At 41.8% G+C, this 21,832-nt stretch overlaps 1 protein-coding gene across 1 annotated transcript; it reads right to left on the bottom strand.

Annotated features, from left to right (window-relative positions):
- Positions 1–17,944: 17,944 nt before the first annotated feature.
- LOC129250774 (uncharacterized) lies at positions 17,945–19,144 on the bottom strand. Its single transcript, XM_054890371.1, has one exon. It carries the CDS (start codon positions 19,142–19,144, stop codon positions 17,945–17,947), a length of 1,200 nt encoding a protein of 399 aa, XP_054746346.1.
- Between the last annotated feature and the right edge of the window lie 2,688 nt (positions 19,145–21,832).

A 21,832-nucleotide genomic window follows, 5' to 3' on the forward strand; every position in this document is an offset into this window, starting at 1 on the left:
TCCATCTTTTCCGTGGCTTTGCCCAAAGAAAGTAGCCCGCCATCAGTCCAACAAGCTGCCTACAGTCCTTCCTGCTTAGTAACAGAAGGAACTGCGACAATCGATTGGACATGACAGGTTACATATGTTTTGTCAATCTGCAGCCTCTCTCAGCCTGTCAAGTTCGCTTGAATTGGTTAAAGGGCTGTCTAAGGCCATGAGCGCAGCTCTGCTGTCTCTACAGACACATACAAATCTGTTCTCTACAACAAAATTCATCGCATCTTGAACAGCATATATCTCTGCTTGAAACACAGATGTGTTCATTTCAAGAGCGAAGTGTAGTTTTCTCCCGCTTGATTCGACGTAGACGCCCGAGCCGGAACCGTGTTCGGTCCTGGAGCCATCCGTGAAAATGCGACAACAGCGTTTGCCGGGCTCATTTTCTGAGTTTGACCACAATTGAGCTTTTGGCAGCAGTGTGCTGCTCAAGTACAATTCTGGTTGCCATGGAGTCAAGGGGCATGACGAGGATCATTGACCAATGACGGACAGGGCCGTACTAGTTCCCATTGTGTGTCAGCCTGCAAATGGCCTTCAAGGACTCTCCTTTGACGAAACATCAAGTGAAGTGACCAGAGCATACAATGCCGGGCTTGAAGTAGTCGGAAAAGCTCCGGTGCAACAGATGGCCACAGTGCGTTGTAGTCTCGATAAGGTACTGCTGATTCCCACGACAGAGAGTCTATCCAGATCACTGACGCGTAGGTGATAATAGGTCTTATCATAGCCGTGTAGGTCCATAAGACCTTGCTAGGAGAAATACCCCACGTTTTCCCAACGACACCTTTGCACTGTCAGAAGGCTGTAAGTGCTTTGGATGCCTTTGTTTCAACGTGTGACTTCCGAAGGAGGATTAATATGGGTCACTATGAATATTCTGAATGCGGTCATGATGACAAACACGTCTATGTGAATATTTAAGCTAAGTATTACTTCACCAAATTTAACCACCCGTGGTCTAAAATTTGGTAAATAACCATTCCTATTTTGGTTATTTACGAGTGCTCGTTTATACAAGAGCATTATTTTTCACAGTAAATTGTAAAATTTTATTTTTTTATTGCGTTCAATTAATATACGATATGAATAAGCTTTTCGGTAAGAAGTAGGAATATTTAGCAGATTAGAGTATATTAGCTTAAACGGTTACGTAGATAAACAGTTTGCGTACAACCTGTCTCCTCCATTTTCGTCTGAATTTAGATCTTTATTACTTCTTTTTATTTCAGCCTAAATATAGGACACGCTAATTGAAACTTCCAACTAAGTAACATTTAATGGTGTGCTTGAATCAAGTTTAATCTTAAAGTTTTCTGGCACCATATCTTCTTTTTGAGTGGGATTCCGGGGCATCCTTCGAACTTTTCTCGACTAAAATCGAAATCGTGATTTTAGTATCGATGATGTAGTCTTTGCGATCGAAATTCTATTGTTCGGCCAATCGATCGTTTTTTGGCATCAGCCATTTGGGACTTTTCTTGAAAGGGAAAATTTCGGGAAATTTTTTCAAATCTAAATTCAATCTACTTCTTCTTAAAAATTCATAAATTATTTTAATACTCATTGATATATGTACCTATATACGTCAGGTGGTGTTTCTGGTTATGCATTTTTCGACTACCTCGAATATTTTGTTACAGATTCAGATCCCGGCCATGAAAAACGCATTAAAAATTGTTGGGCTGGCTGTCTACATCGAAAGACTATCCCTTTGCATCGAAAGACTATCCCGTATTTTGGCACAAGGCCTAGACAAATGCAGTGAATAGGTAGGGGAATCTACAAAAAACTTCAAATAGTATCTACTGACCGCGTAATAGAATTTTGACGGTTTGGAATACGTCTCCGATTCTAAAGTCAACTTTTCTCGCAAAGGGCCTGTTCACCGATTTTGACTTTGAAAGCGAAATGTTCTTTAAATGCCATATAATTCACCCCACAAAGAAAATTCTAAGAAAACTTTCGAATTAAATTTGGTTCAAACTTGGTTATTTGCTTTAACTCATGCTTAAACCTGAAAAACATAAGCCAATCCTACATCTGCTTTTTTTTATTTATTCATCATTTATTTGCAAAATTTGTGAACTGATTCGCTGATAAATAATTAACGTAATTGATATGGTTTTGCTTTTATTGCACATTTTAATTCGCATTAAAATAAATAACGAATAAAATTCATAACACTGAATTTTAAATATAAACACTTTTGGTTTGTTTTGCGCTATTTCTAACGAGTCATTAAATTAGCATTTACATACATCACATATAAAATTTTAATAAAGTTAAAAAAGTATTTATTCCATTACAAATCTAATCTTGTTGTTGTTAATTTGTGCAATTTACTTTCTTGTAGTCAGTGTTGCTATTAGTAGTGGTAGGATACCCTGCAGTGAACGCTTTTAGTTCTGAACTATCGATGCCATTCGCGAGTTTAACGTTGACATGTCCTCGCTCTGCATTACCATGCATAAGATACCTCGCTAGTACCGATATACTACCAAACTCGCTTGTACCATTTTACTATACACTTTCTTTTCTTCCTAATTGGCGCGATAACTGCTTATTCGATTTTGGGCCGAGTTTAACAAAGCGTCCCAGACGTTTCTCTCTCATGCTAACTGTCAAAAGTTGGACACACCGAATGAAGCCAAGTCCTTCTCCACCTGATCTTTCCAACGCAGAGGAGGCCTTCCTCCTCCTCTGCTACCACCAGCTTGTACCCCATCAAATACTTTCAGAGCCGGAACGTTTGTATCCTTTCGGACGACATGGCCTAGCCAACGTAGCCGCTGGATCTTTACCAGCCTCGCTTCTCCATACATTAGAACAGTCATAATGAGAACCTTGTAGAGTGTTAGTGCTGTTCGTTGAAAGAGGACTTTTCTACTCAGTTGTCCAAAGTAGCACTTGGTGGCAAGAGAGACATTCTTCGTTGGATTTCTAGGCTGACATTGTTATCGGTGTTAATGCTGGTTCCTTAATAAACACAGACCTTTACAACCTCGAAATTACAACTGTCAACACTGACGTGGATGCCGATACGCGAGTGCGCTGATGTCAAAATCATCGGCATACGGCAACTACTGAACGCTCTTATAAACAATTGTGCCTGAACGATTCAGTTCTGCGGCTCGTACGATCCTTTCCAACATCAGCTTAAAGAAGTCACACGACAGCGAGTCACCCTGCTTAAAACCTCTTTTGGTATCAAACGGCTTGGAAAGGTCTTTCCCAATTCTGACGGTACTGCTGGTGTTCAGCAACATCATCCTTCATAGCCGTATGAGTTTTGTGGGATACCAAATTCGGTCATTGCGACATATAGATAACTCCTTTCCGTACTGTCGAATGCAGCTTTGTGTGTGTCGATTCTCCTTTCATGGGTCTTTTCCAAGATTTGGCGTATTGTAAATATTTGGGCGATGGTGTACTATCCCGGTCTAAAACCACACTGATAAGGTACAATTGTTTGATGGTGGGCTTCAGTCTTTCACGTTTTGTGTGCACGCTAGAACCTTATAGGCGATATTTAGAAGACTAATCCCGCAATAATTGGAACAGATTACAGGATCATGCATGCACTCTACCAGCTCCTCGCCGCCATGTTTGAATAGCTCAGCCAGCAGTCGGTCGGGGCCCGCGGCTTTGTTGTTCATTAGCCGCGTTAAAGCTATTCTAACCTCGTCATGATCGGGTAGCGGAACAACAATTCTGTCGTCAACGATTGGGGCATCGGGATTTTCACATTCTCTGTGACATGCGCAGCTGCCACTGTTTAACAGGTTGGTGAAGTGCTCCCTCCATAGTTTAAGTATGCTCTGAATGTCAGTCACCAGACCGCCGTATTTGTTCTTACAGGAAAACGCCCCGGTCTTACAACCTTCTGTAAGCGGCGAACTTCCTGGTAGTATTTTCGGGAGTTGTTCCTATCGGCCAGCATCTCAAACTCCTCGCACTCACGTATTTCGGCCTCTCGTGTTTTCCGTCTGATAATACGTCTCTCTTCCTTTTTCAACTCCTGGTAGTGATCCTACTGGGCTCGCGTTGCAACCGATCGCAGCGTGGATCTATAGGTACCGTCTTTCCTTTCTGCGGAAGCATGACATTTCTCATCGTACCAATTGTTTTTTCGCGCTCGCCGGAATCCGATTTCTTCTTGAAGAAATTTTGCTCCATTGCTCGTGCATGCCAGTTTGTTGGGCAGTACTCTCTGAGAGTAGGATTGAGAGTCGAGTGGCGAATCGTCTGGCTGTCTGTTGTGATTGCAACTTTTCGATGTTGAACATTCTTTGCTGCACAGAGACGTGTGCCTAGTTTAGCTCGATGTTGGGTCCTCGGATCGTACGTACATTTAAAACACTAGAAGCGTGTCTTCCATCAATCCCAACATGATCGATTTGGGTTTGCGTTATTTGATCAGGAGACAGCCACATAGCTTGAATCAGGTACTGCGCACTACCATGTTTCCGGTCCTGGCGAAATCGATCCGCCTTCCGTTACCGGATGTTTCGTTGTACCGGCTGAATTTTCCGACTGTTGTACCAAAAATTGCCTCCTTGCCCTCCCTGGCGTCGAAGTCGCCAAGTGCGGCTTTGGTGTAGGGCGGGGGCAGCTCTCATAGAAACGTTCCAAATGCTCGTTGAAGGAATCTTTGGTCACATCGCCCTTCTCTTCCGTCGGGGCGTGGGCGCGAATGAGCGAGATGTTAAAAAAAACGGGCTTTGATGCGGATTATTGCGAGACGCTCGTCCACCGGAGTGAAGGACAGTACTTAGCGACGAAGTCTCTCTCATACAACAAATCCCACACCGAATTTGCACTCCTTCACATGGTAGCTGTAGTACACGGCGCAAGGTTCTATATTTTTCTTGCCTTGCCCCGTCCATCGCATCTCTTGAATGGCAGTTGATGTCAGCCTTTACTCTCACGAGGACATCAACCAGCCGGGCAGAGGCACCTTACCCATTAGTGGAATGGACATTCCAGGTGCATGCCCTCAAATCATAGTCCTTAATTCGTTTGCACGTGTCGTCATCATCCTAGGCTTTGTACATGGTTTCATGGGTGTGATTTTTATATGGCGGGTCCCAAACCCAGCGCACAACCAGCTATCCTGGGATACTTCGGCTTCTCACGTTGGCTCACCCCCGTACGGGTGTTCGGAAGCTACGCGTAGGATACTGGGGCTAATCCCGGAAGTTATGAGCAGCTTCTAGAAGAATCGTCATAGCCACTTCCAAGTGAATGGCGATCAGTAACTTTCCCCGCTTGCGTGGACTTCTACATTTCGAACCATCAATCACTTTACTAGAACTTATAAACCAACCGCATCTCTGGATATCGAAAAAGTAAACAGCCTTCAGGCGCATAGCTTTAAGTTTGCTATTATTTGTTTTATTAGATAAGTCAACAAACACCAAAAATTCTTACTATCTAAAAGTTTGGCCATGCGAAACAAAATTGTGAGAGTAACTTCGGATGCTACGCCATGGCGGATTCGGCCACTCATTTCGCAGATATTCACACACTTGTCGAATCAGTCGTTGTTCAGATGGCAACAAAGTTACATGAGTAAAGGTTGCGTGATCTTTTCTTCATGTCACCAACGCAATCTTGTCCGGGAAGAAGATAATTTGCGTTAAAAATAATATGAAGTGTCTTGTCGCAAGCTTTGGAGCTTTTAGTTCATTCGAATATGCATCAATTAAAAATGATCGGGTTAAAAATAACTACAATAGGCGCCAGGTGCCAGCATAATCGTCCCTCTATGTTATATTATCAGTTGGAATTTGTAATATCAACATGGGGGACGTACGTTTGAGTTTTGAAGAACGTAAGCAGGTTATTAAGTGGTACTGGAAGTTTGAGAATGTAAATGAAGTTCAAAGACAGTGGAGAAGGGAGTATGATACAGAACCACCTTCAAGATTAACAATTACACGCATACGAGACAAATTCGAAGTTCATGGAACAGTGTGTGATGTGCATAAAGGTCATTCAGGTCGGCCTCGAACAGCTACAAGTGATGAGTCATCAACGTTTTGATACGATGTACAGAATCTGTGGTGACTCGCACTCAAAAATGTATTGATGCTGCAGGTCACCAATTTGAACAGTATTAACATTTGTTATTTATGTTTCATTTACATTGGACTTTCAGCTTTCTATTTTCCTGAAATTTAACTTTGTAGACCGGTAAATAAATTTTCTATGGAAGTTCAAAGTGTGTATACATTTTTTTGAAGCACCCGGTATATTTACTTCTAAAATGTATGAGCCTAACGTCCAAGCAAGCTCAGAATTTCAGCAAGAATAAAGTGGGAAATGATTTAGCGAGGTGGTTCTAAACTCGAAATATTTATGTTATTGTTTTTGTGTCCTATAAGCTACGAAGATACTGCAACAAATTGGGATCGAATTTGATCACATTATGTGTTTTGAGAAGTGGAAGATAAAATGTTTGAGTTGACCTTATAGAATGGCTTTTGGTAACATGTTGCCCATCATACTCAAGTATATAAAATCACTAGCACTTGACCTTAAAATTAAGGACAACGAAATTCAATAAACATAGGGGTGTAGGGCAGATCGCCTCCGCGTGGTGCACCTTGGGTAGCGCTAAATGATCTGCGGCCTCAACGGCCTTCCTGAACGATTAATTTGCGCGTACACCCTTTTTGGGTGTTTGGCCGAGCTCCTCCTCCGATTTGTGCCGAGTGTCTTGTTGTTGTTCCACAAATGGAGGGACCGACAGTTACAAGCCGATTCCGAACGGCAGATATTTTTTATGAGAAGCTTTTTCATGGCAGAAATATACTCGGAGGCTTGCCATTGTCTGCTGAGGAGTGACCGCTATTAGAAAAAACTTTTTTTCATTTTGGTCTTTCACCGAGATACAAACCTAAGTTCTCTCTGAAGAAAATTCTGATGAATCAACAAATTGCGGACAATTGTTTAGTACTTAGAGCAGTGGAGTGGATAATAGACAGAATTTTTTTCGGCTTCAGCAGAGTTTTACATGGAAATTTGTTTTATTAACTTTTTAGGCATAAGCTCTGCGTGTAATCGAGCTCAAGCTGTTCAAACCAATTTCATGGAGAAAGTTTAGTTTTCTCGTATGGTCAAGACAACTTATATGAGTGTGTTCTGAAATTTTTTCTATTGTCGTCTTTTTTAGTGATTACTCAACCAGAGTAAAGTTTGTATCGAAACCCCAGGAAAATAGGTCCTGAAAAGCTCAACTACACGCTATTGGTTCATAACACTCAAGGTAAGATAAGAAGTTGCATATTGGTTACGAAAAACTGTAATGGCAATTTCATTAACATATTTCTCTTTCCACAGTTTTGCAGCGCAGACCTGACGACGGCAGTATGTGAGCAGAGCAGTAACCCTAACCTTCTGCTGACATCAGCATACCTGCCATTTGAAGAAGACGGTCAATCGACCATCAGAAGAGGACTGGATCTGGTGTTAGGTTGCGATGCGAATGCGTACCATTCGGCATGGTGCAGCGGTGAAATTAATGGACGAGGTAAATATCTTTTTGAATACTAAATCTCTACTAATCTCAAACTATTTAACTGGGGTGGTCATCCCGCATACATGTTTCAGCGAAGTGCTTCTTTTTGGATCACTACAGAATCGTGTTTTATAGTCAACATAGGGCAATCTAAGCGCTTTTCCTATAGATAGGAATTCAAGAAAGACAATTTGAAAAGGAGGAAACAATTAACGTGCCAGCTTGGAAAATAATGTCAATTTGTTAACATCTACAATAGGTGAAGCTTTTCATAGATCTTGTTCAGTAAGCAGGCCTCCAAAAAGCAAACATTCTCATGGAAAGACTCAAGGAACACTTGAATATCCGTCCAAGAATAGACGAAAAATGAACAAAGATGTAGCCCTTCTGGAATTCAGATATATGAAATTAGGCGGTAAACTCCTTCCAACCCTAAAGGCCAGGAGGACCGGACGGAATTATACCAATGATGTTATCGCAGTCAATAGTAACGATTAATTTATGGTTAACTAAGATCTTTAGGGAATCCTTATCTTCAGGGTATCCCGAATTTATGAAGGAAATTTCCCAAAGTAGGGAAACCAGGCCATAACATTGTGAAAGACTTCAGACTAATTAGTTTCTCTTCGTTTTTACTCAAAACAATAGAAAGGCTGATTGATCTACAAATGAAGAGCGCTCTTAATACCGATGACTTCAGCAAGGCACAACGTTCTTACCAGAAGGGTAAGTCTGTAGAAACAGCACTACACGAAGTTATTGGAACAATAGAGAAATCTCTGAAAAGTAAGAAATTTACTCTGGCAGCTTTTCTGGCTAACGAAGGAGCATTCAGCAATGTTGATGCGAAATCGATAAGTTCAGCGTTGACGAACAATGGGACGAACGAAAAGAGTATTTGATGGATAGAGTAATCACCACGAACTCAGGCATCACTAGTCTAGGAAAAACAATTACCAGAGGAACCATAAAGGGAGGTGTTTTCTCGTCGTTGCTGTGGAACCTAGTCTTAAATGAATTGCTTATTACAATGAGCAAGAAAAGAATCAAGATAGTTGCTTATGCGGACCATGCAGTCATCCTCATGATAGGGATGTTTCTCTCGACTATCAGCGGGCTCATGCAATCAAGGTTAATGGAACTCTCCAAGTGGGTGACCTCAAGCGATCTAATTGTTAAAGCAGCCAAAACCGAACTAGTTCTATTCACTGGAAGATATAAGTTACCGAGAAATAACAGGTGTGCTCCGATCAAGTTCTCAGGGGGCGCTGGAAGTGATCCTACATATTTCACGCATTGATATGTATGTCAAAGGGATAGCGGCCAAATCTGTGGCCAGGATTAAAGCAACAGGCATGCAGTTCTACTATATTATCTGTGGAACACTTACAAGACGCATCGAAACAGATTATCTGGTTCCCAAGACAGATCTGAAAAGAGAGAATAAAATACGAATACTCGACAAACGACATATATTTATACCGACGGATCAAAGATGGACAACGGCAGTGGATCGGGAGTTTACTCGGAGTTTACTTTCCAAGCTAATATCTACGCTATAAACCAAGCAGGAAAAACGATAAGACAGATGGATTTATCTCCTTCAAACCTTACGATTTTTGTTGATAGTCAAACGGCCACTCTGAAGTGGAGGAAAATTTAAGAGCGGACGAGTGTGCAAGGGTAGGCTCTGAGCATAACCTTCAGCTAGAGGTAGAGGGCATAACCATTCCTCTAAACGAGTTGTACACTGCAATTGACCTGAGCGTAATCCCGGAAACCAATAAAAGGTGGACTGTAACTACTAGCTTCAGGGTCTCTAAAGCGCTCTGGCCAAAACTGAATCTTAAGAGGACAAAATGTCAGCCTGGCTTCCGCAGACCAACTAACAGCGTCCTTACAGGTGTCACAACTGGTCACTGCTGTGTGGTGGATAGGGGAACGCTCGGCAGATATGCGGGGTATGCGGGAAATGAAATACCACTCGCTGACCAAAACAGGCAACAGAAACGGAGAACGCGATAAGAAAGCTAGCCATTCCGAAGAGGTTTTTGTGTCATAGGCGATCGGACGCCGCCTTTATTAAAATAAGTGTCAAGAAAAATCCACAAGCGTCTGACCCATATCGAGCGGTTTCCTAGTCCGAGTATATCATTTTCATAAGGAGCGGCTGAATGTATTAATCGCTAAACGCGAATAGCGGCTGGGGCTTTGTATATCTGTTACTTAAGTATGCGGAGTGAAATCTTATAAAAATGGCTTTCAGAAGGGTTCATAGCCTCCTCCGCTCCGTTCAAACATGGCAAGTGTCACAAGGCGCGTAGTTTTCAGTGGCCACGTAGGTTGGATTGAGATTGCTCCCCATTAATTCCGCTTTAAGTCGGGCTGTGAATTCTGGACCCCATAAAGGCCGAATTCAAGCCTCGCACAGTCAAATAATATCTCGGTGTCATGGTTGGGACGCCAAAATCACATATCCGCAAAAATGATCCTGCAGGACATCCGGAACAGAAAGAAAAATAAAAGACGGACAACGAACTGCAAAGCATTGCAACGACGCCGAAACCAAATGCATTGTTTGAGCTTGTCGAACGCTAAAGCAAAGGGATAGACCGCCTCCTTGCGTACGTATCACGCAAAAATATTTATGTTAAAATTAGGAGAATGTGCAGCATTATGAAGCGCACCCATACCGACGGGACAACGCAGTTGGAAGCCGAAGAGCACAGGGCTCGGCTAATTTGCACCCAGGTGCAGAAAGCAGCAAGCGTAACTCAAAATAGCGCGGTCCTGCCAGCAAAAAGGCTGAGAGAAAAGGTTAGCCCGAAAGCCATCACAAAGCAGGCTGCAACCAAGTCCTCGTGTGCGAAACAAAGAAAGAATGACAGCAACAGTTACAATCCAATGAAGTCTTCTGCATCACTGATCTGAGCTCAAACGAAGAGCTTTTAAGCGCGATTTCAAAACAGAGCGAAGTAAATAAACCTGACGAAAACCCAATTAAGAGCATTCGCAGCACCCATGAGGGTACGGGTACACAAATGCCAAAAATGCGCATTATGCAAGGATTCATACGCACCCAGAAGTGAGAAATGCACCCACTATTAAGAGGCGGCGCTCAAAATAAGAATATGAAGATACTTTAGCTGAATACCAAAAAGCCCATGACCTACTTTAGCAAAACACTGCAGAAAACAATATAGATGGGGCCCTAATATTGGAACCCTTAAAAAATATAGACCCCGATAACTGGATAGCAGATTCGGAGAAGCAGGCGGCGATATGGGTGATGAGTGATAAACTTCCCCAATCCAAGATCCTCACGCCTAGTAGCGGATATAGATGACAGAAACTGGAGAGCATCTACTACGTAAGCTGCTATGCGCCACCCAGGTTGTCATTTGATACGTTTGCGTGCATGATGACTATAGAGCTATAGAGGTTGAGCGAAGAGGTAAGCACCCAATACTCATCACAGGAGATTTCAACGCATGCTCGAGAACTTGGGACAACACATATACAACTGTAAGAGGGTGGTTGGTAGAAGAATCCTTCGCGGTTATGGACCTCGTCTTGCTAAACACACCCGGAATATACACGTTTGATTGTGATAGAAGGCATTATATAATAAACCTAGCCTTTGCAGATTGTGTAACGGCGAGAAGTATCAAATGGAGAGTGGACGAATCTACACGCATAGAGACCATCTAGTTATAGTTTTGGAAATATGCAAGGAGGTGCAGCAGTCTAGGAAATCATAGCGTTTGGATCAGTTTGGGAGAACGCCTTACGGGTATCATGCGCACATAGAACGGTATCAGACGATGCAATATTTGTTTTAGCCGGAAGATTACCACGTGATATTCACGCAAGAGAGTTTCTTTGCCTCTATAACGAGCAAGGAGCAAAACCAACGTCAGCAGAAAAAGTCATCGAGAGAGAACGAACAATGTACAAGTAGCAAAGAAGATGGGAGGAAAAATCACCTAAAGGGCGATGGACGTACAAGCACATAACATCTTGAATAGAGGGTGAAAAGAAAGCATGGTGATACCGATTATTACCTTAAGCAGATACTCACTGATCACGGCTGCTTTACGGAATATCTCCACCGCTTTTAGTTGGCAGATGGTGCATTTTACCCAAGACGTCCTGATGCAATCGAAAGCGCGAAACACGTGATTTTCAGTGTGATCGCTTCGGATGACAACGTGCAATACTAGAAAGAGATTAATGGCACGCACCTAGTCATATGAACCTCCCACAGGACATGTGCTCATCCAGGGCCAAGTGGGAAGCGGTTCGAGCGCTTGTTGGAAAAATAATGGTACGACTTCAATTTATTATTACGACTTTTATTCAAGTACGACATGGAGATGAACTGTTTCTCGACAGGATATCAACAAACGCCAATACTTGAGTCAATCACTCACAGTAACATCAGACAGAAGACAAAACGGTAGTTCGTAAATACTGGGCTATTGCAAATTTTCCAATGTTCCACTTCCTTCAGAACCACCTATGGAACAGTGGGAGGAGTGGATATTATCGCTGGCGTAAGATCTCCCTATGTCCCTAAGAGAGCGGCCTGGACGCAGGTACCTGGTTGTGTCAGTAGACATAAACGCGGCTCCACATTGATGAAATGCTTACAGCGGTCCCGGGGTGGAAATCAACCTAGGAGGAGTGGGAGGTGGAAGCTTTCCCGACTTACCACTGGTGCGGTGGCGCCTTTGATGATGTTTCAGACAAAAGTACCCAAAGGAATATTTTAAAAAATTTTGTAAATTTTTTTGTTTTACCTACATTATTAAATTACAATCAGTTAAATTTAAACAATAAGTAATTATTTTTAAATTAGTATAGGAATTCTTTGTTCTCTAACAAATATTAGATAAACATTCAATTTGGATTCAGATTAAGTTTAGTTTATGTTGCATTATATTATTCTCTAAGTGTTATAATTAATTTTTTTTGTGAATTCTGTTTGAGTTAATTGTTTTAATCTGCTTTTGCCTCTGCGTTTGTGGTAGTTTGCGCATTTTTTAGTCGTTGTATCTGCTCTATTTTGTATTTTCTAATTGTGTCGATATTGAAGTCGCTGTGGATCACGTCGTTTGGTATATACCAGCCTGCTTTTGCTTATATTGGTGTTTTTGCTGTGCCCCAGATTTCTATTCCATATTTCCAAATGAAAATTGAATTTCCAGCCAACAGCCAATATAGTTGTCTGAACTTGTTTTTAATTGATGTCGTTTCCAATTTAGTTTTTCATCTATAGTTATACTAAGATACTTTGCACTAGGAAGGATTTTTATTTTATTGTTAGTTTATGTTTCTTAGGCTTTCTGTTTGTATATATTATATTACTTGTATCGTTTTATCTTTGACTTTGACTTCTATTCCCCATTAATTGAGCCATGTTACAGTGGCATTTATTGTTTGTTGAAGAATGTCAATAGCTTTTTTTCTAATATATTTTATCTGATACCATTAAGACCGTGTCATCCGCGAATGTGGCTATCGTGCAATTTTTTGTTGTTGGGATTGGTATATCTGCTGTGAATATTACCAATATAGAGTTAAACATTAAAGCAAATCCAAAAATCTTCGGGAAATACATAAAATCTAGAAGGAGCAGTGCCAGTGTTCCCACTGGTACGTTTTTCGATAATAGCCAAGCGCGAAGCCCAACTGAAACGGCAAACTTGTTTGCTGAATTTTTTAAATCTAATTTTGTTGACGACGAGCTTGATCGCCCATCCGACTTTTCTTCTGACTTAAATTATGCCCTGAACTTTGGAGGTCTTTGTCTCTCTTCTGAGGATATTAGTAACGCTTTAATTAAATTGAAATAATCCTCTCAAACTGATGCTGATGGACTTTCAGCAGTTTTTATAAAAAATTGTCCGGCCTTCGCCTATCCCCTGAAAATTATTTTCAACAAATCTTTATCGTCGGGGTGTTTCATTGACGCATGGAAACTCTCTTTCATTAAGCCCTTCTTTAAGAGTGGCAATAAAAATGACGTTAGAAATTATAGGCCTATCTCTAAGCTCTCAACTATTTCCAAAATTTTTGAGCACGCGGTCTATGCAAAGCTGAGTTTTGCCGTTAAATCATTAATTTGCCCTAATCAGCATGGGTTTATTTCTAACAAATCTACAGTATCTAATCTGGCTGTTTTTAGTAAATACTGCATTGATTCTTTCTCCGCTGGCTTCCAGGTCGACTGTATTTACACCGAGTTTTCGAAAGCCTTCGACAAAGTTTCTCATAGAATCTTAGTTAAAAAATTAGCTAGTCTTGGCTTTCATTCTACATTTCTGCAATGGATAAACTCTTATTTGAGCAATAGACGCTGTGTTGTAACAATTGATGGTATTTCATCTACCTCCTTTGCTACCACCTCAGGTTTTCCGCAAGGAAGTATCTTGGGACCGCTTTTATTTGTGTTATTTATTAATGACATCAAAAGTTGTTTCACATTTGCTAAATTTTTGCTTTATGCTGATGACCTTAAGATCTTCTCAGCGATCAAGACGCAAGATAATGCCATTAAACTTCAAGCCGATATGAATAGGCTTTACTTGTGGTGCCAGAATTCACGACTTTCGCTGAATTTACCTAAGTGTTTCCAAATATCTTGTTGTTGTTGTTGTTGTTGAGGTGGTTGAACATTTCTTAGCTGAAATGCTCCTAATTAGTGACCAGCACCGTTTTAATACCACTATCTCGTGAAATGATGAGTTGTTGTTGCATTTTTTTTTTTTTTTTTTTTTGGTGTTTCCGGGTCAGATCCACTTAGTGAGGTCCAAGTATAGGAGCAAATCCTTTATCTCGATGACTGAGATCTCCTTAATTTGCTGTAGGAAAGGCTTACCGAAGGATCGGAGTCGTGCCCTGGCTAGTCCCGGACATTCACATAAATAGTGGAACAGACTTTCCTTCACCCCTTCCGTTTGACAGCTTCTACAGATAGGATTAAAGGGTAGGTTGAGTCTAGCTGCGTGATCCCCTACTTTCCAATGTCCTGTAAGGGTTGCAGTGATACGTGAAATGTTTGGCCGAGAACATCCTAACAGGTCATTCGTCCTTTGGATTTTATATGACGGCCATGTGTTTTTTGTTGTGATACATGTAGGTATTTGCTTCCATCTTCTTTCGGCTAAAGCATGATAGTGTGAAGCAATAGATGCTTTAAGTTTGTTCAGTGGGGTGGAAACTGCCACCGCCTCTGCTATGTCTAGTGTTGAGCCCTTTCTTGCTAGCTCATCCGCTATCTCATTGCCTCGTATGTTCCTATGACCGGGAACCCATATCAGGGTAATTTCAAGCCAATGGCTGAGCAGTTTCAGCTTCTCTCTACACTGTAGGACCAGTTTGGATGAAATGTAGTTGGAGTCTAAGGCCTTGATAGCTGCTTGACTGTCTGAGAAGATAGCTACTCTTGCACCAACTACCTTGTAGAGTTCTAGGGATTTGCATGCTTCTCTGATCGCTAAAAGTTCTGCCTGGAACACGCTGGCATAATCAGGAAGACGAATTGATTGAGATAGGTTGAGTGGCTCCGAATGGAAGCCAGCTCCCACACCACAGTTCATCTTAGAACCATCGGTATAGATTTCGATATCGTGTCTTCCAATCACCTCTCCTTTGCTCCACTCGGCTCTCGGTGGGAAGCGTACCGTAAAGCCTTTCTTGAAGTTTAGGTCGGGGACTGTGTAGTCTGATCCGTTTTTGAGCATCGGGGGTCCCTGTAGGAGGATCTTGCTGTGACCGTACGGCCTGGTTGTCCAGCTTCCTATGTCTCTGAGTCTCACCGCGCTGCAAGTAGCTATTGTTTTAATGTGTAAATCTAATGGCAATAGATGTGTTAGTACATTGAGCGCTTCAGTAGGACTGGTGCTAAGCGCTCCTGTAGTTAGGATACACGCTGTTCTTTGTATCTTGTTCAGCTTAGTTTTGTTGTATTTCCTTTCTGTTGCAGGCCACCAAACTAGTGCCGCATATGTTAGTATTGGCCTTACAATGGCTGTGTAGGACCAGTTGGATAATTTTGGTTGGAGACCCCATTTTTTTCCCAACATTCTCTTACATGTGTAAAGTGCTATGTTCGCTTTCTTTACCCTGTACTCTACGTTGGACTTCCAGCTGAGTTTGGGGTCCAGGATAACGCCTAGGTATTTGGCCTGTTTGGTTAGCGTGAGGCTGACGCCGTTTAGTTTTGGGAGATTAAAGTTTGGCACCTTGGTTTTCTTGGTGAATAGCATCAGTTCAGTTTTTCTCGGGTTTACGCTTAAACCACAGTCCGTGGCCCAATTGCTGAGTAATACCAGAGCTCCTTCCATAATCTCACTGATTGTGGTTGGAAACATTCCTGAAACCATAAGCACTATGTCGTCCGCGTACGCCACCACTTTAATTCCCGTTTGGTTAAATTTGGTGAGGATGTTGTTGGCGACTAGTAACCACAGTAGAGGGGATAAGACTCCTCCCTGAGGGGTTCCCCTGTTGACAGAGCGTTTTATGGTGCTGCTGCCTACCTCACCGATGATTATTCTAGTTTTGAGCATGTTCTCTATCCATTCGTTGAGACCTGTGTCTATGCCTAACATGTTAAGAGCCTCAATTATGGATCTTGTGGTGACATTGTTGAAGGCCCCCTCTATGTCGAGAAAGGCGACTAGTGAGTATTGCTTGTATTCTATGCTCCTCTCAATCGCACTTACAACCTCGTGAAGAGCTGTCTCTGTGGATTTTCCTTTGAGATAGGCATGTTGAGATGGTGAAATCGTTGAGTCTGTAATCTTTTCCCTGAGATATACATCCAACAGTCGCTCGAGAGTTTTGAGGATGAAGGAGGATAGGCTGATGGGTCTGAAATCCTTCGCTGTATCATGACCGCGTCTACCAGCTTTAGGGATAAATATCACTTTTACCCTCCTCCAGCTCTTTGGTATGTGCCCTAGCATAAGGCTTTTCCTGAAAAAGACCTCCAGCCAGGGAATCGTCGTTTCTCGAGTGTTCCACAGCATGGCTGGGAATATCCCATCTGGACCGGCTGCCTTATATGGTTCAAAGTTTTTTATCGCCCATAATATTCTATCTTGGGATACGATGTGGTTGATTATAATGGGTGGTATTTTGGATGTTTGAACACTGTCAGTATTGTTCTCAATGTATTCTGTGTTGCCTGGGAAGTGTGTATTTATAAGATGTTCTAGTGTGTCGGCCGATGATTTTGTCCACTCTCCGGTGTCTTTCTTCAAGAAGGAAGGGCAGGAGTGTTCCTTGGATAAAAGCTTGCCTAGTCTGGCCGTATCTTTGGTTGATTCTATGGAACTACAAAAATCTCTCCAAGCCTCTGTCCGAGCCTCTTTGATTGCTTTCTTGTACTCCCTAAGGCAGTCTTTGTAGGGTTTGAAATATTTGTGTTTGTAGCAGATGTTGAAGATTTCTCTTGTCATTTTCCTGAGTTGACTTAGATCTTCATTCCACCAGGTAGGATAAGTTGTTTTACCATATGTGGCAGGGCATGAAGCTTCAAGTCCTTTCGTCAAGGAAGTTTCGAAAGCTCTTACTTTCTCATCTAGGTCTTCCTTTGACGTTATGGTTCTGTTTAAGTGTTGAAGTTTAGACTGGGCCACTCTACGGAATGTGTGCCAGTTTGTTCTTCTAGGATTTCTATATGGGAGAGGTTTCTCAAGCTTGACATTAATATCGAAGAGAATCCAGCTGTGGTCCGAGAAGGATCTCTTGTCGGATACCCTCCAATTTGTGACTATTTGGGAGTTATTGTTTGTGCATAGGGTAACGTCTAAGACCTCTTCCCAGCCAGGAAAGTTTGCCGAGCTCGGAAAAGTGAAGGTTGGGGTGGTCCCTACATTACATATGTCTAGGTTGGTGTTTAATAGGAATTCAAAAAGTGACTCACCTCTTTCATTCGTCTCTGAACTGCCCCAGAGCTCATTTCTAGCGTTTGCGTCGCAGCCCATCAGTAGTTTGTCAGTGCTGCTTAGTGTTGTCAGGAAACGAGCCACTTCGTCTGGCGGCGCCGGTTTCTCGTGTGGCATGTACACCGATGCCAGGTATATCGCCGATTTCTGCAGCTCTACTTTCACCACCGTAAAATCAGGAGTACTGAAATCAGAACACAGAAAAGCTTTTAGGTGTTTTTTGGTGATTATGCATGACCGTGGCTTACCGTCTGCTTTGTTGTAGAAAATGTTGATGCTCTTGTTGTTTTGGAACCCCTTAATTTCGTTGTCTCTGACCCAGGGCTCCTGTATGAAACCGATGTCGATGTCCCCTTCCCTGAGGAAGACATCCAAGTTCTCTGTAGCACATTTCGAGTGCTGCAGATTCACCTGTATGGCTCTAGGCATCGGATTTATTGTCGTCTTCAGCTAGGTCCAGCTTTTCTAGCCTTTCTAGCTGTATGTTGTTGTCGACCTCGTCTGGATCTTCCTCATTTTCATTGCTGTCTGCTTTGAAAATCTTCAGTTTGGCCTTTCTTAGACCAAACCGCATTTTGTTGTCTTGTTGTTTCAGTATTGGTAGACACTCGTCGTTGATCTGCAGAACGAACGACATGCTGCTCTTTTGCGGTTTTTCTGCCTTCACGATTGCCCAGTCGTCCATCGGCACCGCAGGGTTGTGTGACTTGAGGTATTTCAGCACTTCTGCACCGCTCAAGTCCATCACTGGTAGCCAAATGCGAGCGCGAGGAGGGCAAGGGATGTCTTTGGCCGGAATTAGCTTAAGTTTTAAGCCTTCCAGTGTGCTGCTGATCTCAGCAACACACCTTTCTAAGACAACCCTTGACCAGTCGTCGTCGCACTTGATGACCCTGCAGCCGCGAAGTACTCCTGCAGAATCGAAGGAGGGGAGAGTTCCGCCCTGTGCTCCAACCACATGCTTGTCTAGCACGAGCTTGGACAGTTTGGCCTCCACTTGCCCCCACTTCTGCAGGACCACTTTGCCACTGTTTGTGGTTTCATCGATTAGTGCATAGAGTAGGTTATCCTTAACCACCTCACTGAACGGTCGTTGTTTTGCTTCTTCGATGCTGCTGGACACCTTAGGTCTCTTCGGTGCCTGATCGATCACGTCCTGTGACCTGTTTCTCTTCAACGCATCGCCTTTTTTCCTGTCGTCTTCTTTAGGTTTTTTGGATAAGAAGTCTTCATACTCCTTAACCACCTGCTGGTATTTTAATTTGTCAGCCGCGTCGCGCTCGTCAGTCGCTCCAGCGAGTTCATTTTTGGCAATCTTGCTTAGAATGAACCTCGCCTTCGTGTAGCGAGATTTCATGAGAGCACCCTCGGATTTGTGCTTTTTAGCGACCTGACTCTCTCTCTGAGTGCCGTCTGCCGCCTTTTTCGATGCTTGTGGTAGAATTGTTTGTTGTTGTTGTTGCTTGATTGGTAAGGGTGTGCTATGGCTGGTACTTCCCTTACTCTTTGCTGACTCAGCCGTATCTTGGCTAGAGGCCAGCAGGGTATCCTCTTCGGAGGATGGTATTGTGTCGCAGCGCGGCACATATTTTTTGTTTTTTTCATTTTGTTGTGTGTTCATTTTCATCTATTTCTTACGGTTGCTTCGCCTGACTACGTCAAGCTCCACAACCAACGAGTATTTAGGGGAAGTAATGGGGTCCTCCGCGGCAGCGCCCCTTACCGCGGTAAGGCCACAGTTACTCTCGAAGGCGGCCAGGTATTCGAGAGGGAAACTCCGTTCGCGATGCACACGTTTTAATTCCCTGCACCATTCAGCCCTCGGCACGATTCCAAGCACACCTTGACTTGGGAATGTGTTGGTACGGTACTCTCTGTATAGATGATTGGACGAGCATCCCACACGCCGTAGCGTGTAAGGGTGTTCTACCAATCCTCATACAGAGCTTCCCTCTTAGTTCATGACAGGTTAAATTCCTAAGAAGGAATTTAGCCTTCATTTAAGCCCTATCCCCGCGGCAAGGAGACCAACCACGATAGGGTTCCAAATATCTTACTCGAAAACATCTAACATTTTGTGCACTAAGTACAGGATCTCGGCATGTGTCCTGCAGTGTGTTAGCGAGTTTAAGGACCTTGGCGTCATCTACGATAACAAATTCTCTGTTAATAGCCATATAAATTATATTACTTCTAAATCTTTTTCGATGTTGGGCTTCGTCAGACGGAACGCCACTAAGTTCTCTGATCCCTATACCATTAAGTTACTCTATACATCTTTTGTTAGATCTCATTTAGAATATGCTGCTTTTATTTGGAGACCTTGTAGTCAGGAAGCTATCAATAGAATCGAACGTGTGCTGCTCGTCTCATGCTTGTAAGTCTCAAGTCCTTAGAGATTCGTAGGTCTATACTGTGTCTGTCTTTTACTCATAATATTATTACTGGAGTAATTGATTGTCCCTACTTGTTGGAAAGGATTCGATTTAATGTTCCCCAGCGATCTCTTAGGAACTTCTACCCTTATCATGGGGGAAACTTTAAAACTACGTATGCCAGTATTGCTCCCCTTACTCGTGCTTTACGGGAATTATATGCCGTTCATAATGATGTTCTTCTTGATTTCTCATTTTCAAGAACAGCATTTTTAAATCTTTTGAATTCTATATTATAGTTAGTTAGTAGCTAGTATAGTTTTTAAATACATTTAATATATTTGTAGTTTAATCTAAGCAACTTTTGCATCATAGTCTGTAAGGATTGTAATTCATAGACTTAAATAAATAAATAAATAATTGATCTAATATCAGGTACTAAAAAGACCTAGGACACTACCTTGAGTTACACCTGCTGTCATTTGCACTTGAGCATTCATCTTCAAACTTTATAAAAAAAAATGTCGGTTTTCCAGGTAGCTATTGAGAATGGCGAAGTGATTCCGTTGTAATATTTTACTGAGCTTATGCAGTAGTCCTTTCGGCACACTCTGTCAAAGCTTTTGCCATATCTAGGTAGACAGTTACGCAGAACCTTTTATTGTATTATTCATATCATCTAATATTTTGTTTATCATTCTGTGAACTTGCTGCACAGTTGAATGCTGTCGTCTAAATCCAAATTGATGGATTGGTGTTATATTTTTTTTGGCAGTATCTTGTCTAATCTGGCAAAAAATATTCTTTCAAACACTTTTGAAAAAATGGGCAAGGGACTGATGGGGCGATATGATGTCGTTTCTGATGCATTTTTACCTGGTTTGAGGATTGCCGTTATTTGTGCAACTTTCCAGAGGCGTGGGAAGCATTGTGTCCTTAATATGCTGTTGAATATTTGTCGTATATATGTAATTGCTACATCAGGTAGTTCTTTTAGTATTTTATCATTTATCAGATCGTAGCCCGGTGTTTTTTTTACTGTTCAGATTTTGGAAATGATATCTGATTTCTGCTGAGGTTGTCATTTTCACTTTCTAGCTTCGATACCAGTTTGGTGACAATGTTCATCATGGTGACCATTTGTGTTATCAGTTGTTTCATCATAGTTTTAAGTTCGGGTAAATCGTCGCTACTTGATGTGGTACTATTAGGGTTGTTAAGTTCATTTGTTAATGTTCTCGTTGATATTGCTTGTGCATAAGAAACGCCTGGTATAGTCTGGTATATAGTAAGTGTTTGATTTGTGTTAGTGCCGAGAACTTCCGGGTGATGTTCATCATTGCCTTGTTCTTGTGTAGCGTGAATTTCTTTTTTCTGTAGTGTCGACTATCATTGTATTTGAAGTTTTTGTAGATTTCGCAGCTTCTATAATTAGTTGTATGGTTTTTGCCACAATTTAATTCGGTCGGTTTACAATTTGTCCTTAATTTAACACATACGTATTTGTATTGTGTTTGCCAGCACATTTTACGCAGACTGGATCTACTACAGTTTGGACTTTGGGGAATTGTTCTATTTTGACGCGATGGCTCAAAACTAATTTTACAGTGGAGTTGATGTGTTATATATTTAAGATGTCTTTATTGTTTTCGTTTAATTTTAGTTCAACTGAAAAGAGTGAAAGAGGTTGTTTTATTCCTGAAGCGTTTTTAATATGTATGTTGCGAAAATTTTTTTCATGTTTTTTTTTTTTTAATTTTTTTTTTATATAATATCTTCGAGTGATGCATGTGTCGAGTGATATCTGAAATCCTTGTTGTCTGAATTCCTTAAATGTATAATATTTTTATTGTTTTTTTTTGTTTTAGTATGGCTATTACTTTTGTATAATGTGTGGTTTTTTTCGGTTTGATTTCAATTTCGTCTCGGCTAAG

Source organism: Anastrepha obliqua, chromosome 6 (assembly GCF_027943255.1).
Source record: "Anastrepha obliqua isolate idAnaObli1 chromosome 6, idAnaObli1_1.0, whole genome shotgun sequence".
In the NCBI taxonomy this organism is placed as follows: Eukaryota; Metazoa; Arthropoda; class Insecta; order Diptera; family Tephritidae; genus Anastrepha; species Anastrepha obliqua.

Bases quoted from the DNA above. Each gene is read 5' to 3' on its own strand.
- LOC129250774 (XM_054890371.1), bottom strand. From the start codon at position 19,144: ATGAACACACAACAAAATGAAAAAAACAAAAAATATGTGCCGCGCTGC.